Raw genomic sequence first — 15,163 nt, 5'->3', positions numbered from 1 at the left:
ATCTATTTGTTCACCGCATTCTCCATGCGTTGGATGCATGCGATTACTGCAACTTCCATACGTTGGACGCATGGGGTTGCCGTCAACATTCGTCTTTTGCGGTCGCCTGGCTTCAACACATGCATTTATCTGTGATTGCTTATTACAAACGCATGCATTTTCTGTGATTGTTTATTACAAACGCATGCGTTTGATTCATGTGATAGCTACAAAAATAGACACTTTGGCACGGAATAACGCATAATTTTGAGTCAGTGAGGTTTTAGGTGCTTATTGACGCAAAACTCAAATTTTCACAAATTCTAAGTATTATCACTGGATTTTCTACCTGTTAGCCCTCATAATTCTAAATAAAAGGCTTATAATAACTGGTATTTCTGCTGGTTATCAGAACGTGAGGAAGAAAATGGGGGTGGGGTTTTACTTTTTATAAAAAAAAAAAAACAATAATAATAATAATACAAAAAATGAAGTAAATATAATTACATTTAATTTCTTTCCGTTTTATACTATTAAATTTCTTTTCGTTTCAAAAGAAAATTAATTCCTGCCATTAAGTTTCAATTTGAATTTCAAATTGAATAATTTCACGCCAACAATTAAATTCCCACAATTATAAGTCCAAAATTCCAAAAATGTCTTCCAACTAATAATAATTACTGAAATTTCAAATAATAAAATTACTGAAATTACATTATTACTAAAAAAATGTGCGGGGTGTTACATAATTAGCTTAGTTGGTGATTGGCACGAACTCCTCCCGTGGTTGGATCAGGATCCATGCAACCGCTATACTAAAAAAAATATATTGTTAATAGAAAAAATATAGCAATGAGTTAAGGGATGTGCAGGAAAAGATATTTGTAGAAGAAGAAGAAAAAAAAGGAGAGATTGTTATTGTACTAAACATTGTGGATAATGAAGTATATAATATAAGCATGGACATATAAAATTAAGAGGAAGTAGACAGAAATTTGATTCGTTTGCTGTATTCAGCCAAAGCCCATATTGGGTATATATTTCTGTAAGCTGCATAATGTAACATACAATTCTTCATGAAAACCCCTGTTATTTCCTGTTGAGGAAAATCTCCTTCTTCAGTCTGTGAGTTTATTAATAGCTTAGCCGCGCGATGTAGAGGTTTAGGGTCCCTTTCTGCCTGTATAGAGTGGTATTATATTGATAGAATTAAAATTTAAAAAAAGATGTAAGTTAAATAAAGGTCATCACATATAAAAACCTGGCCTGAATGAATGAGGCCCATCATAGCCCATGCTGTGTGAACCAAATTGGAGCTGTTTCTTTCAAGGGGTACATATTTCTGATAAATTAAAATTTGGGTAGACAGTTTTAATTACGACGATGAGATAAGTTGAAAGTTTGAGTAGTAAATTTGCAAATTAATTACCTTATTTGGGCAGCAGAGGTAACTCTCTCCCCAACCACCATCAGACATCTGAATTTTTAGAAGGAAATGGACGGCTTTGCGAATTGGTGCAGAGTTGTTGAATGTTTTTCCGGCAGCCACAAGAGCGCCAAGCGCGAACCAAGCACCATACGTAAAGCAAACTCCCCAGTTGCCATACCAAGTACCGTCTGGCATTTGTATATCTTCAAGGTAGCGTACAGCGTTTTGTATGAAGTTGTCGATCTCCTTTGTCCTATGCCCTGGGTGAAGTTTCTTGAACAATACCAGAGCCTGGATTGCCGATGCTGTGCACTCTACATACTCGTGCTCAGTCACTATGTCTGCGAAGAATTCCGTCGGATTCAACATCTGCCACCGTACCGTATGCTATTATTATTACTATTTTAATTTCATTACTTTCATTCAAACCACTTCAATTAATTAATAGCTCACTTCTAGCCATTCTTGACCGGTTGCTGGTTCCCACGCTGCCAAACCTCCATTCTTACTCTGCACACATATACTACACAATATTGATTCCCTTCTGTTGAGGGGATATATTCTGTTTAAATGAGACACTATTCTTATTAACCTGTAGAGAAAGTAGGACATTCACAGAATCCCATAACCTCTGAGCTTCCATCTTCTCGCCAACAATTTCTGGCTTCATCATTGAGAAGAGAAGGCAACACTGAAAGCAAATGTTACCTTAAGGAAATTAATTAACAAAATAAGCTTGCAACGTCTTGAGGAAAACTTGCCTCTGCAGGGTGTATCTGCACCCCACTACGTAGCCCCACTTCTTTGGGACACGTGTTTTATTATTGTTCCTTTAAAATTTGGTAATTGCGTATGAGTTTTTTTTTTTTTAAATCTTAATTTTAGTTAAACTTAACCTTTATATTAAATTTGCTTTTGGGTCAGATGGTACCAGAACATGTGATCTAAGGAGGTTTTGAATCAAGACCCCTACATTATTTCCTCCGCACAAATTTAATATAATATTGTTAATTTCATCAGATTTCCAGTTACAATTTTTTCATGGGAGTGTTGTTATCACGAGATTTTGAGGCAAATAGTCATCAAAAGGAAGAACATCCTGTGGAGTGGATGATGAGTTTTTTACTTTGGTTTTAGACTTGAATGTTCATCCTGCTGAAAGCATTTTTATGGAATGAGGGGTTGAAGATAAAAAGAAAGTGGGACTATTGACTATTGACTCACACATATATAATAAAGGCAGTGACTCATGTTAAATATACATATGTAAATATATATATATACTATTGACTCACACATATATAATAAACATATATATATTTACATATGGAATTAAACCATTGAAGGATAGGATTTTTGGAAATTTGACAATAAAGAAATAGAAAAGGCTTTTTGACTCATGTTAGAAGAGAGGAAAAGTACTACAAAATTAATAAAATAAAATAAACAAAGAAAAATAATATTATTATTAAATTTGAGAAAAATGAGTAAATGACAAAGAAGGTACATTGATAATAAATGGATGAAAGATAAATTGTAAAAAGAATATTAATAGAAGAATTAATGGTATTCTCCTAAAAAAAAGACAATAATGGTATTATGGATTCTTAGATATTTTAGATGGATTATCAAATAGTTAATTTGAAAATTAAGGTTGGACAAAAGTTTAAATAGGAAGAACGATATAGTGTGATCGACAACAACACTGTAGGTGATTTATTTTACTAGATGTCTTATTAGTAGTAAATATTCTTAAATTTCATGAAGTTATGTTTATGTATGATTTTAGAGAAATTTTTATGTGATTTTCGAAAATATGTATTAGGATTTTCTAATAATGTTATGTTTTTAGCAAAATTTACTGTTTTGAAATGTATAAGAGGAAATGTATTAATGTGAAAAATAGAATTTATGAAGCGTTGTTTAGAAAGAAATATCATGATTTAAGAACATTAATGAATTTCGCGAAAGCAAGATTTTCAGAAATGATGCATTTTATGTGCTTAATTGATATGATTTTTAAATTACTAGATCGATATATCCACGGTGATTTCCACTATACTGACGTGAATGTGTTTTCATAGTATAGCCATGATATACATGGGGTTTTTGGAATCTACTTCAACATACACATAGAGTTTAGGTTGTGTATTGACGTGTTTTGCCTTTTGGGGTTGCTCTATATGTGTATGACGATGTTTGCCTCGATATTTATCTTGAGATTACTCGATAAATTGTATGACCATGTTTGTTCTGCTGTACATCTTGAGATTACCCTGTGCATAGCATGACCACATTTCTTTGCTATGTACGTTGAGTTCCTCTTTATATAGTATGACCACATTTCGGTACAGGATTTAATGAAGGTTATTACAAGTTCATGTTCACATTTGTAAGAGAATGCTTATGATTTTCTCTATGTAATAATTCGTGCAAGCTTTCTAGTTGTTTATGTTTAACATTGGTTTACAGAACTTGAATTTCTATCTAGTATGAGTATAATTTCCTCAAATTATTTTTCTATAAAATTTAATCACTCACTGGGTTTGTTAACTCAAGCTTTTATAATTTTTTTCCACACCAAGTTATCCTTGAATTTCAACCAAAGTTAGCTTATCAAAAGTTGCCACCTGTCTCGTCAGTGTATTGCGACATGTAGCTAAACTTGGGGGGTTAATAAGTGTGCAATTGATAAAATGTGCAAGTAATGTATTTTGAAATCAAGTTAAGTATGAAGGTTCAAGGTGAAATTGACGGTAGGCTTCATTGCACGCTCAGGATCTACTGTCATTATAACCCATTCTAGATGAAGGTAGGGTAATCTTGGGTTGTGGTGTGACAATTTATTATTCAATTATTTAGATAAAATTTATATGCAATATTACATCATCAATTATATGTAAAAATCTAAGACCGTTAGTGTAATCTTGAACCATCTATGTAGTTGACATGCAGGTGGATTAAGTAATAATAATAATAATAATAATAATCTAAAGGGTCTACACTATATGGATGAGGTTGGTTATCTTATTTTGGTAACACTATGGATGCAAACCACTTTATAATTGTTAGATTAGATTCAAATCTTCACGGAGACATGTAGCTAGATGACTTTGTTAGGATTCAATAAGCCTAACATATGAGAGATTTGACAAAATAAGAAGCTAGGAATATAACTTTTCACAAAATGGAATTCATTTCCTCTCATGTACGGAAGGTATAAAGTAGAAGGCTAGTTTCATAAAGTGTTGATTTTAGGACTTGAATAATTAGGTCCCACCCTTTCGCTCAAGTGGGGCTTAATTACTTTATGATTGTATCATAAACAAATTGTTCATTAGAAGATCAAAGGAAACTCAAGGTATAAGATGTAATTAAAAGGGCAAAATATATTTTTGACCCAACTGTAGTTACAAAAACTTATGAATGATTGACTTACATGTGATGATTAGATTAATAGACACAACTTGTTTCACAATGCATTAGCGTGCAACTTTAGGTTCACAGTGGAGTGATCTGAAGTTGGTGAATAAAAATTAATTGATTAAAGAGTTCAACTAATTAATTTTATACATTAGATCATATAATCTATAAGTTCATAAGTTCTCTTTGTAAGCTCAAAGTAACACTAAAAAATTGATTTAATTGAACGAAAATTTTGAAATATTCAAAATCAGTATCTATTGTGTTTGATACATTAAATATAAAGGACATAAGATATATTTCATTTGAACGGTTCAAATTAATATATAATGTATTAGGCATATTAAATAAGAAGAAAATATAATATTTATTGTATTTGATGTAAAATAAATGTTAAAAGGATTAATGCATATTAGATGCATGAAAGAAAAATATATATTTAAAATTTGAATGAGATTGAAATAGGTTAAATATGTATACCATGAAATTTGAATGAGAAAATTAATTATCCCTGATTGATATTAAAATTATGGCAAAGATTTGTCCTAATCTCCATAAATAGAAACCCTTGCGTTGAGTCATCCTAGATATGTTACCTCTCGAGAGAATTAGAGAATTCTCTAGATCTCTTCTATCATGACAGATTTCTTTCGGGAGAAGTTAGTGAAGAAAGACTTTGTAGAGATCTCAACCTTGATTAAAGTCACACCAAAATAGACTCCTTATAAAGCATAGATACTTCATGTGAGATAAAAAATCAGTATCAGATACGTATCGGATATTGATACTTTCAGATACTTCCCAGATACGTATCTAACACGTGATTTGACATATCTATACTTTCAGATACTTTTCAGAACGATTTGACGTATCTATTTCTATGCGTATTTTTTTAAGAAAAAAGACAAGTAACTCATTTAATCTTTTTCAATCTAAAATTAGACAATCTATTTAAAAATTAGCTCATTACTTGAGTCCAAAACGAAAAGAAAAAAAAATAACGGACAAAATCCTATACTAGAATCATCTAATCTCCATCTTCACATTTGAATCCCCACAAATCCACCAAAATATAAACAATTTGGATATCTTTAACAATAAGTTCTTCGTTTATTTTCATACTTCTCTCTCTAATATTCTTCTTCTTCTTTACAATATGAGTCACTTTTCTATTACATTTTATTAAATATTGTACTTCAACGTCTTAGATGTTGCTTTTTTTTTTTTTTTTATTGTATTCAGTGTTTGTATTATATTTTGTGCTATTGTTATTAATTTGTATGCTAAATTTATCTATGTCCTAGATTTTTGTAAAGAAAAAGAAATGTATCTTCAACATATAAATATCTTCGTTTTTTAGAAATATATATATTAAAAATATATATAAAAAAATGACGCATCCTTGGACGTATCCATATCTTAGTTTTTTAGAAATTGACGAATTGCGTATCCGATCGTATCCGTATCGTGTAACCGTATTTGTATCTGTTGTTCATATTAGACTCCATTATATGTAAGTTTGTTTAACCGTTTGATTGTTTCTAAAAAATTATAAATAACTCCTTAGTTCATTCCAACAATTCCACTTTAGGTTTAAATAGCAGCAATGAAGTCTTTACTTTGAACTATCCCAACCCAACTATTGTTTATAAATTTTTTAAGATACTTGTGGCTGCCAAACTTTCCACCAATTTCTTAAGTTGGTATAAATAACTCAACTTCAATAATAAATACTATTGAAATTTGCACATTTATCGAGTAACTCAATTTTTTTTACCTCTTTAATTTTTCATATTTATTGAGAAGTGCATCTTTCCCTCTATCTGTACTTTTATATTTATGAAGTAATTTTCCCTTCTCTTCTTTCTTTACTTAGTGCCCAAAACTTAATTAATTTTATACATAGAAGGTAATGCACATACCTTTAGACCTTCTGCAGTACAATCAGAAACTTGCCATCCATGATCTTGGTCAGAGAAAGTCCAAGATCCTTTGGAAATATGTCGATGCATGGTGTTGAAGTCCCCGGAAGGGTTATCCTTCACCTGAGATTTTTTAATGAAGTCATGTCCTCTAGCTAATGTAGGTCCAATTTCGTCAGCCATATCAGCCGCAAGCAATGCTTGGATGGCAAAACCCGTATCCCACTCTTGACTACCAAAGCTCTGCATCTTCATACCATCTTCAGCAACCCATATGTAATCAGGGATCCTCGCCAGATGCTTCTTGAAGGCAACCCCGTTGGGATCTTCCACCCAACATGCTAGCATACACAATACCTGCAGAGACGTTGTCGCCAAACGGAGGAGTTGAGCTTGATTATGTGGAGCCATCCATGATGCATATTAATTATTGCTTTTACCTTCTCAACACAACCAATGGTAATGTATCGACTGTTGTCATCTTCGTAATGGATATGCTTCATCGTGACTTGAAGAGCCTTCTCCCTAACTAGCTTGTTCAATGGCCAACGGGTAAGAAGAGGCTCAGTGAAAATGTAAAGACTATCCCATAGTAGGTCTTGAATTAAGGGATGCGGGTAGTATAGATCCTCCTGCCCATCCGGAAATAAAATATACACATACATTAATTGTAATGTAACTGGCAGCAAAATAAATATGTCTAATCAAATGAAGTTATATAAATTAGACCTTTGTACATAGATGCCGAGTTTTCTTCCAGTTGATCTTATCAAAAGGTTGGGTGTGAAGTTCTCGTCTCAATTCTTGAACGAGCGGTGTGATTTGGCAAACAAACCTTTTCCCATACAAGTAGGACATGGGCATGTAAACCATTCGACAATAGCACCACATTTTTGCTGCAGTAATTAACTTTATATATATATTAATATCTAAATCATGAAGACAACAATGAGCGAAACAATAATCAGACCTGGGTGCATTGGCAGAAATGAAGGGAGTATCCAAAACTCCGGCGGCATTGGGTTGCTTCCAGCCCAGTCATAAACACCAAATATCTGTATTCGTGCATAATTAATTAATTAATTAATTAGGTAGGTATGAGGAAATTAGTTAAGGAAAGCAGAGGAAGGAATATGTCACGGACGGAGAGCCATGTCTTTCCCCAAGAGGGTATGTAGGTGACACCACCATGATAAAAAATCCAGTTGCGGGCTCTAGCACAAGCATTGTTAAGACCACCATGTGGGGGTTCTCCAAGAATACGCATACAGATATAGCTGAGAGCGGTGCAGAACATGGTACTGTGACCCTCTATATGCAATCCCCACCCACCATCCTCGTTTTGATGGCAATATATGTATCTAAGTATTTCTTTCTTGTGCTCTTTGGGGAATACTTGGTCCAGATGTCCTGTTATGTACAAACACATTACCTGCACATCCCATGTTCAATGCCCTTAATTCATTTCCATGTAAAATCTATTACTTTATATTATATTACTCACCAGCGGTGGAAGGAAGAACAAGGCACCTGCATTTTCAGCTGGCCAATGTCCATCACTTGCCTGCAACGCTGAGTAGAAGTGAACTGCTCTTCTCAATGCTCTTCTCGTCTTCTCTTCTGTTATTTCCTCCCCCTCCTCTATCTTCACTGCACCAATTTCTTGTTTGAACTTTTTCTCCCTCAGGAACTATCAATTTTTCAATTCAAATCCATGTGTTACCATCTTTGCAAACTACATTGTAAATATCAATATCCTATCTTTACAAAATGAATTCTCAATAACTAATTCCTTACATCATAATCGATTCAACAATTTTTCTATCCAAATGTGAAGACCTGATGAGATTAACGGTTGATTGAAGATATGGTCTATTTATTTTCTAGTAGTTTTGGAAAATGTACTGTCTTGACAGTAATAGACACTAATGACATCTTTGACTGCTAGCTAACTTACTATATTTGAAACTATTTCTAGTAGTTTTGTCATTTAAAATAATTACTCAAAAATTACTGACATAGATCATTTAGGTCCCGTTTGGTGTTTTATTTTTTGTTTCTGTTTTTAAAAATTAAGTCTATATCGTCTACATTTCTTACCATAATTTGCATAGTTGAATTCTTAGTCAAATTCTAAAAACAAAAACAACTTTTTTTAGTTTTCAAAATTTGACTTGGTTTTTTAAATCATGGTGAAAAGTAGATAATAAAGAAAAAAAATTGGAGATGAAAGTATTGTTTATAGGCTTAACTTTAAAAAAAAAAACAAAAAACAAAATTGAAACATGGCCTAAATTATCTTTGTTTTTATTTTATATTTTGTACAAATGTGAGACCCATATGTCCGATAACCTATTGGGTATGAATTGTGATTTAGTAAATTACAGCTTTTTTTTTCTTGACAGCCTCTAGATTTCTTTAAAATATGTATATTTTTTATTAAAAAAAAATAGAATGAAAAACCCTTGCTCATAATTTCATCAAAGTTGCAATTCTATTTGATTTCCAATAATTCATTACTAATTTTAATTATGTGAAGTTTTTCAAGAACTTACTAATTTCAGTAAAAAAAAAAAAAATTGAAAAAGTGGTTTGATCAACATATAGACTAGCCATTAGATAACTTTAGAAAAATTAATCCATGATAAATAAAAAAAAAAAGAAAAGAAAAAGAAAAAGAAAAGCACCAAACACTAAACTTCTCGTTATTAAGGGTAAAAAATAACACGTTTAGGTTTTCACCTTACAAGACTAGCGCGCTTTTTAAAATTTGTAAAAAAAAAAAAAAGTTTTTCTTGGTCCATGTTGGGCGAGATTAAACAAGAAGTTAAAAAATCAACATTTTCTAACCTGTCGATTATTTTGAGTCTTCCCTATACATCTGTCCATTTCACACAGAAATTTTCTAATTTTTTTATGTAATCTTTTCAAATCTTATACAAAATCATATATTATTTTCAAATTTTCTCCAAATCAGTTATGTTTAATAAATATTATATCAAATTATTACGTAATTTTTCAACTCTTTAGCATACACTATGTTTTCACAATTATAGGAATTTCAAAAATTCCAAATGAGTTTTTCAATTATCAAAAATAGATTTTTCAAATTGATTCAACATTTTTAAATCTTGAGAAATATCAAATTTTTCGGAAAATTAGGTAACATTTTAGATATATTTATAATCTTGTTGTTAATCCTGCCTGAGATTCTACTGAGAAAGCTCATATATGAATCTCGGTGTTAAATTATGCTTGAAATTTCACCGAAAAATCTCAAATATATAGAATCTCGGTGTTATTTTGTCCGGGATTAGCAACGAGATGTACATTATCTCGATGTATAATATGGCGAGATGTACCGAGAAAGCCCCAAACAATCGATAAGTTAGAAAAAGTTAATTTTTTTTTTTTATCTAAAATAGTGTGATTCATCTTACCCGAGATGGACCGAGAAAAACTATTTTTACGTGTTTTTAAAAAAATGCTAGTTTTACAAGGTAAACACTTAAACGTGCTATTTCTGACAATTTTCCAATATAGGAACACGGTTTAAAATATCGATATCAAAAAAAAAAAAAAAATATTAAGGTCTTAATTTTACGAAAAAAAAATATCGATATCTATGAATATTTCTAAAAAGATTACAAATATATAAAAATAAAAAATTTAAATTTAAATTAGTATATAAATATTTTATGATTTTTAAACAAGTTAGTTAATATATCTATTCTTTATATTATATTTCCATTAGTGACATGTTTTTGCTTATTTTTTATGTTTCACAAAATTTTTCTTCGATATAGTAGAAATATTAATTCGCCCCCTTGTCAATGTTGAACCCTTGAAAATCTGAAAATATTGATGAGAAAATCGACATGTCAAGGAAATTTAATACTATGGATAGGAGAGAAAACATTGTTTAATTTATAATTTAAATATCGTATTAAAAATAACAATAAAAGTACCCATTAATATAATAAAGGATATCTGCAATGGGTGGCAAATCCAAAATGTATAATTAGGGGTATGCCTTCAACATATGAAAAATTTTCCAAATTTAAATTGTTTGTTTATCCCAGATTATTCCAATTTTGCATTTTTAACAAACCCACTTTTTTAGTATATCAGTCAAGTAATATACCACATTAAAAATATATCAATGATGTATTTTGTTCCCATTGATTTGTATACTTTTTATATTTTTTATTTGCAACAATATGAGTTATTACTCTATTTTTTTATTTCCTATATATTTTATCCCTTTCGTAGCTTTTTCCTTTTTAAATGGTGTTGTTTCTTTTATTTTTAGGTATAAATGTACAATAGGCCGAGGAGATTCAACCTAAGGCACACTAACACTTAGTTTAATATACTCATTTTGATAATTTAGGGGTGTGTTTGGAACAATAGAGAAAAAAGTGTTTTTCAAAAAAGTTATTTTTATGATTATTTTACAATACTTAAACAGTTAGTCATTTTCAACCATGTATCAATAGTGTATCAAGTGTCTATCAATAGTGTATCAAGTGTATATTAGAAGTGTATCAGACATATACTAGTAATGTATTAAATATATCAAGTGCATCAATTGTATATCAATAGTGTATTAAATGTATATCAATAGTATATCAAGTCTTTCAAGGGTATCGAGTGCATCGCACGTATCACATGAGTTGAGTTTTTTTTTTTTTTTTTTTTTTTTTTTTTTTTATATTTTTGCAAAAGTAAGTGTGCGCTATGAGCCTAATTTTTTAAATTTATTTGCCAAATCTGCAAAAGCTCTATAATGAATGTAAAAGTTGACGTTTTAAACTTATTATTTAAAATAGGTAGATTAAGGGTTCATTTTTATTTAAATACTTTTAATAAAGACTAATTAAAATATACTTGAAAGACTATTTTAAGTGATTGTCAAACACTCAAATTTTTTTCTAAATGACTTATTTTTAAAATTACTTGAAAATGTATTCCAAACACACGTCAAATTAGTCAAATTAAAATTTTAAAAACTAAGAATTTGTTTGGATTGACTAGAGAAAAAACATATTTTTAAAAAAAAATCATTTTTATTTAAACTTTGTTTAAAAAACATTTTAAAATAGACTTTAAAATATTTTAAAAGCGTGTCAAACAGTTTATTTATTTTTTTTAAACGACTTATTTTTAAACTTGAACACTAGAAAAGTTAAACCCAGAAAACGTACCTATTTGTAAAAAGTGGAGACTAGAGAAGTATTTTATCTTCTAGTTTAAGCAATAGTAGTGTAGTAGAGGATGGAAAAGTGTTGTGTTAAAGCAGGCATGAATTTATTTACTTGCATTCGCCAGAGGACGTCGGCACTAGGTTTGACTTTAAAGCGATTTTGGTAGAAATGAAGGCGAGCCTCTTCTACTTCTTCTCTTTCCTTCGGAGTACCTGCGTCCGGATCGAATTCCCAAGTTTGTCTCCCTACGAAGTTGTTTGTGCTGTATATGTACGGCTCATTCCCTCCATCTCCAATCTTAAGTCGCCACATATTTCTTTTACTCCCTCTTCCCGATTCTGATCTCTGTGTCCGAGCTATCTGTTAATAATCAAAACTAACTGGTTCTCATGATCAATGAACCCATCTTTACATTAACATTATATTAGTAATGTTTGCAAATACACACAAGCAATTAAGATGTAAATTGGAGAAGTAGATCGTGGTAAACGACAATCACAACGACAACTCCCTCGTCATTCCAAACTAACAATCAAGTTCATTTCGAACGCCAACATTTAATAACATGTTTACAAGTGATTTTAATATGGTTAAAAGTACTTTTGTCCTTTTCATTATCAAAATCACATATGAAAATATAATATAAAGAAATACTAATTATTTTAAGTGATTAAATATATATGCTTTGAATTGGATTTTTAAACGTAGTAAAAGTAATTTTAACAATTTCAAATTCACTGTTAAATATATCATCATATGTATGTTCTATCAGGAAACACAAATAAAGGCTCACTAATTATCTCTAGAGTTAGGTTTAAACCAAAGCCCTCTAACACAAATCGTTAAGGATAATCTCCACTTATCTTTTAAAGATATATATGATTGTGACATTTGTTATGTTAAAAAATATTTTCAATAGTTTTGATATTTAAAACAGTTTTCATATATATATATATATTAAACATAATTTTTTGTGGTGAAATATCAACAATTGAACGAATATAGTTTTTATTGACTTTCAATTGTAAAGAGTAGAAACATAAAGTTTAAAAGTAATAAAAGAGATAAAATGAAATAAGATATTTTCATTTATAATTTTAAAGAATGTTCTCAAATAAAATGAGATATGATATTAAACACATTTTCCTGAAGATAACATGTGAAAGAATGCAAGAAATGTTGTTATCCTATGAATGGATTTGTATTGCATTTGAACGATGTGTATGATTTAAAAATGTTCATTTCTAATCTTTTATTAATGAAAAAATAAGATTAAAAAAAGAGACTCATAAAGAAATAAAAAAAAATGGTTAAAAAAGTACACAAAAAATTTGAAATGTTACGAAGATAAAATAGGTATTGTTGTAAGAAAACTAATAACAAATAGGAGATGTAAACTTAGAAAGATAGAGATAATAGGGTAAAAGATAGAAAGCCTATAAAACAAAGTCTTGTGATTTTGAGGGTAAAATGGTCATTATGAAAACGTTTAAAGGGCGACTAGAAAAGTTAAAAATTCTCCACCCCCCACAACGCTTTTTAGCATAGTATAGATGAAGTATATCAATTATACTCCAAATTTATAGGTCTACAAATACTCGCGCATTTGTTATTATTCGTGAATTTAATTTGAATATTTATTCATTTGTTTCAAAGTATTGGTTTTCTAGTAAATTATCATCAACCTATAATGGTTCAATTCATCCTATTAATAACTATTATAAATGAAATTTAATAAACTATTAATACACCAATATTACATTTGAAATTGTGAATTTTAAATAGACGTTGATATATTGTTCATAAACTTGAAAAAAATTATTTTAAGATGTATTAATATATTAATGATACACCATGTTATACTTGAAATAATTTTGGAATTAATGTTATACTTTTGAAATTTTTATTTAATAATAGATGTTGATATTTGCCACTGATATATTAGTGATACACTTAATATTATTTTTTTTAATGAATATTGATCTTATTGATACACTTAAGGGTATATTTTAAATGAATTTTGAATCGAAATTAATAAACTATTTATACACTGATAATAATATTTGAAATGAGTGTTGATATACTTAAATTACTTTTTGAATGAGTATTGCTATACTATTGATATAATAATGTTATATTTGAAATGAAAAATATAGAATGAGTATTAGTGTGCTACCAATAACAATGAAATACTTCAAAGTTCAAATCAATTTTTATTATCAATGTTATTTTAAATTAACTTTGAATTATTTTATCCTAAAAGAAATGAATTTTGAATAATGTCTATAAGCTAAAGATGCAATATAATGAACAATGATGATATACTATTAACTTACCATTAATGATATACTTGCAAATACAATCTAAATAATTAGTACTAATATACAATTGAAAAATGGTAAACTTCATATTTGCTATATCAATAATATCAATGATATTGTTGATATAGTAAAATGAGTGAAGTTTATTTATAAATATAACAGTTTTGCTATTTAAAATAATTATCATTATTATATGGATTTCATTGAAGTATAAGATTATTTAAGAATTTTTACAAACCGTGGAACGAAATTTTAATTTATAATATGAGGAGTAAATTCCAAATTTCTACCAATAATGTGACCAAATATGGAATTTAATATTAAAAAATTATCCAGAAATAATTAACACTACAGAGAAGAGTGGAACGAATAGAGAGAAAAGTGAGAGGAAAATGCATAATCAGATCAAATCAGTGAGAGAAGAAGAGATTCACCGGAAGGCGGAGGTAGCAAATCAGAAGGGAATTTGAGTGATGAGCAAAGATTGAAAATATTGGGGAAACGTGATGGGAAGGGGAATGAAAAATCAATTAATGGGTTTGAGAATCCGATTGTGAGTGGGATGATTTATATATGGAATAGGGGAAAAGAGTTGGAGGCGCAGCTCCTTGGCCCTCACGCAAGTTTGGAATGTCACGTTTATCATGGTGTAAACATGGTTTGGCATCATATATCGCATGACTAACACATGGGTCTCACCAATGAAATAAACCATGACACGCCCACAATGGTGTTCAACTGCCAAGTTGGAAGTTAATTAGAGGAATATTCCCATTCTAAAAAATTATATATAACAAAAACGAGTTCGTTTTTCAAAATATTTAGGCACAACCAACCCAAAAGCAATTCTAACTACATTTGTTGTTACAAAATCAAGCTATG

At 29.9% G+C, this 15,163-nt stretch overlaps 1 protein-coding gene across 5 annotated transcripts; it reads right to left on the bottom strand.

Annotated features, from left to right (window-relative positions):
- Positions 1-546: 546 nt before the first annotated feature.
- Positions 547-14,839, bottom strand: LOC120075890 (beta-amyrin synthase-like). 5 transcript variants are annotated; one of them, XM_039029626.1, is made up of 13 exons: positions 14,716-14,813; positions 12,072-12,340; positions 8,258-8,443; positions 7,898-8,185; positions 7,724-7,808; positions 7,483-7,649; positions 7,194-7,385; positions 6,754-7,110; positions 2,001-2,099; positions 1,862-1,918; positions 1,409-1,777; positions 1,241-1,321; positions 547-1,159 (listed from the first exon to the last, which is right to left on the bottom strand). In XM_039029626.1, the coding sequence occupies exons 2-13, from the start codon at positions 12,270-12,272 to the stop codon at positions 953-955; spliced, it is 2,289 nt and encodes a 762-aa protein (XP_038885554.1). In that variant the 5' UTR covers positions 12,273-12,340; positions 14,716-14,813; the 3' UTR covers positions 547-952. The 5 variants fall into 5 exon arrangements, with proteins under 5 accessions (XP_038885554.1, XP_038885555.1, XP_038885557.1 ...); XM_039029627.1 differs by having other exon boundaries at positions 12,072-12,336; positions 14,716-14,808; XM_039029625.1 differs by having other exon boundaries at positions 548-1,159; positions 12,072-12,320; positions 14,716-14,839.
- Positions 14,840-15,163: the final 324 nt, after the last annotated feature.

The sequence above is a fragment of the Benincasa hispida genome, chromosome 4 (assembly GCF_009727055.1).
Source record: "Benincasa hispida cultivar B227 chromosome 4, ASM972705v1, whole genome shotgun sequence".
NCBI lineage: Eukaryota > Viridiplantae > Streptophyta > Magnoliopsida > Cucurbitales > Cucurbitaceae > Benincasa > Benincasa hispida.
Note: the sequence above shows the minus strand (reverse complement) of the source record. Positions and strands in the feature narration are given on the sequence as shown.

Excerpts from the sequence above, each read along its gene's own strand:
- LOC120075890 (XM_039029625.1), bottom strand. The coding sequence starts at position 12,272 with ATGTGGCGACTTAAGATTGGAGATGGAGGGAATGAGCCGTACATATAC. Across the intron at positions 7,386-7,482 it reads CTCGGCATCTATGTACAAAG|GAGGATCTATACTACCCGCA; the intron begins GTCTAATTTATA and ends CCGGATGGGCAG. Across the intron at positions 1,919-2,000 it reads ATGTCCTACTTTCTCTACAG|AGTAAGAATGGAGGTTTGGC; the intron begins GTTAATAAGAAT and ends ATATGTGTGCAG.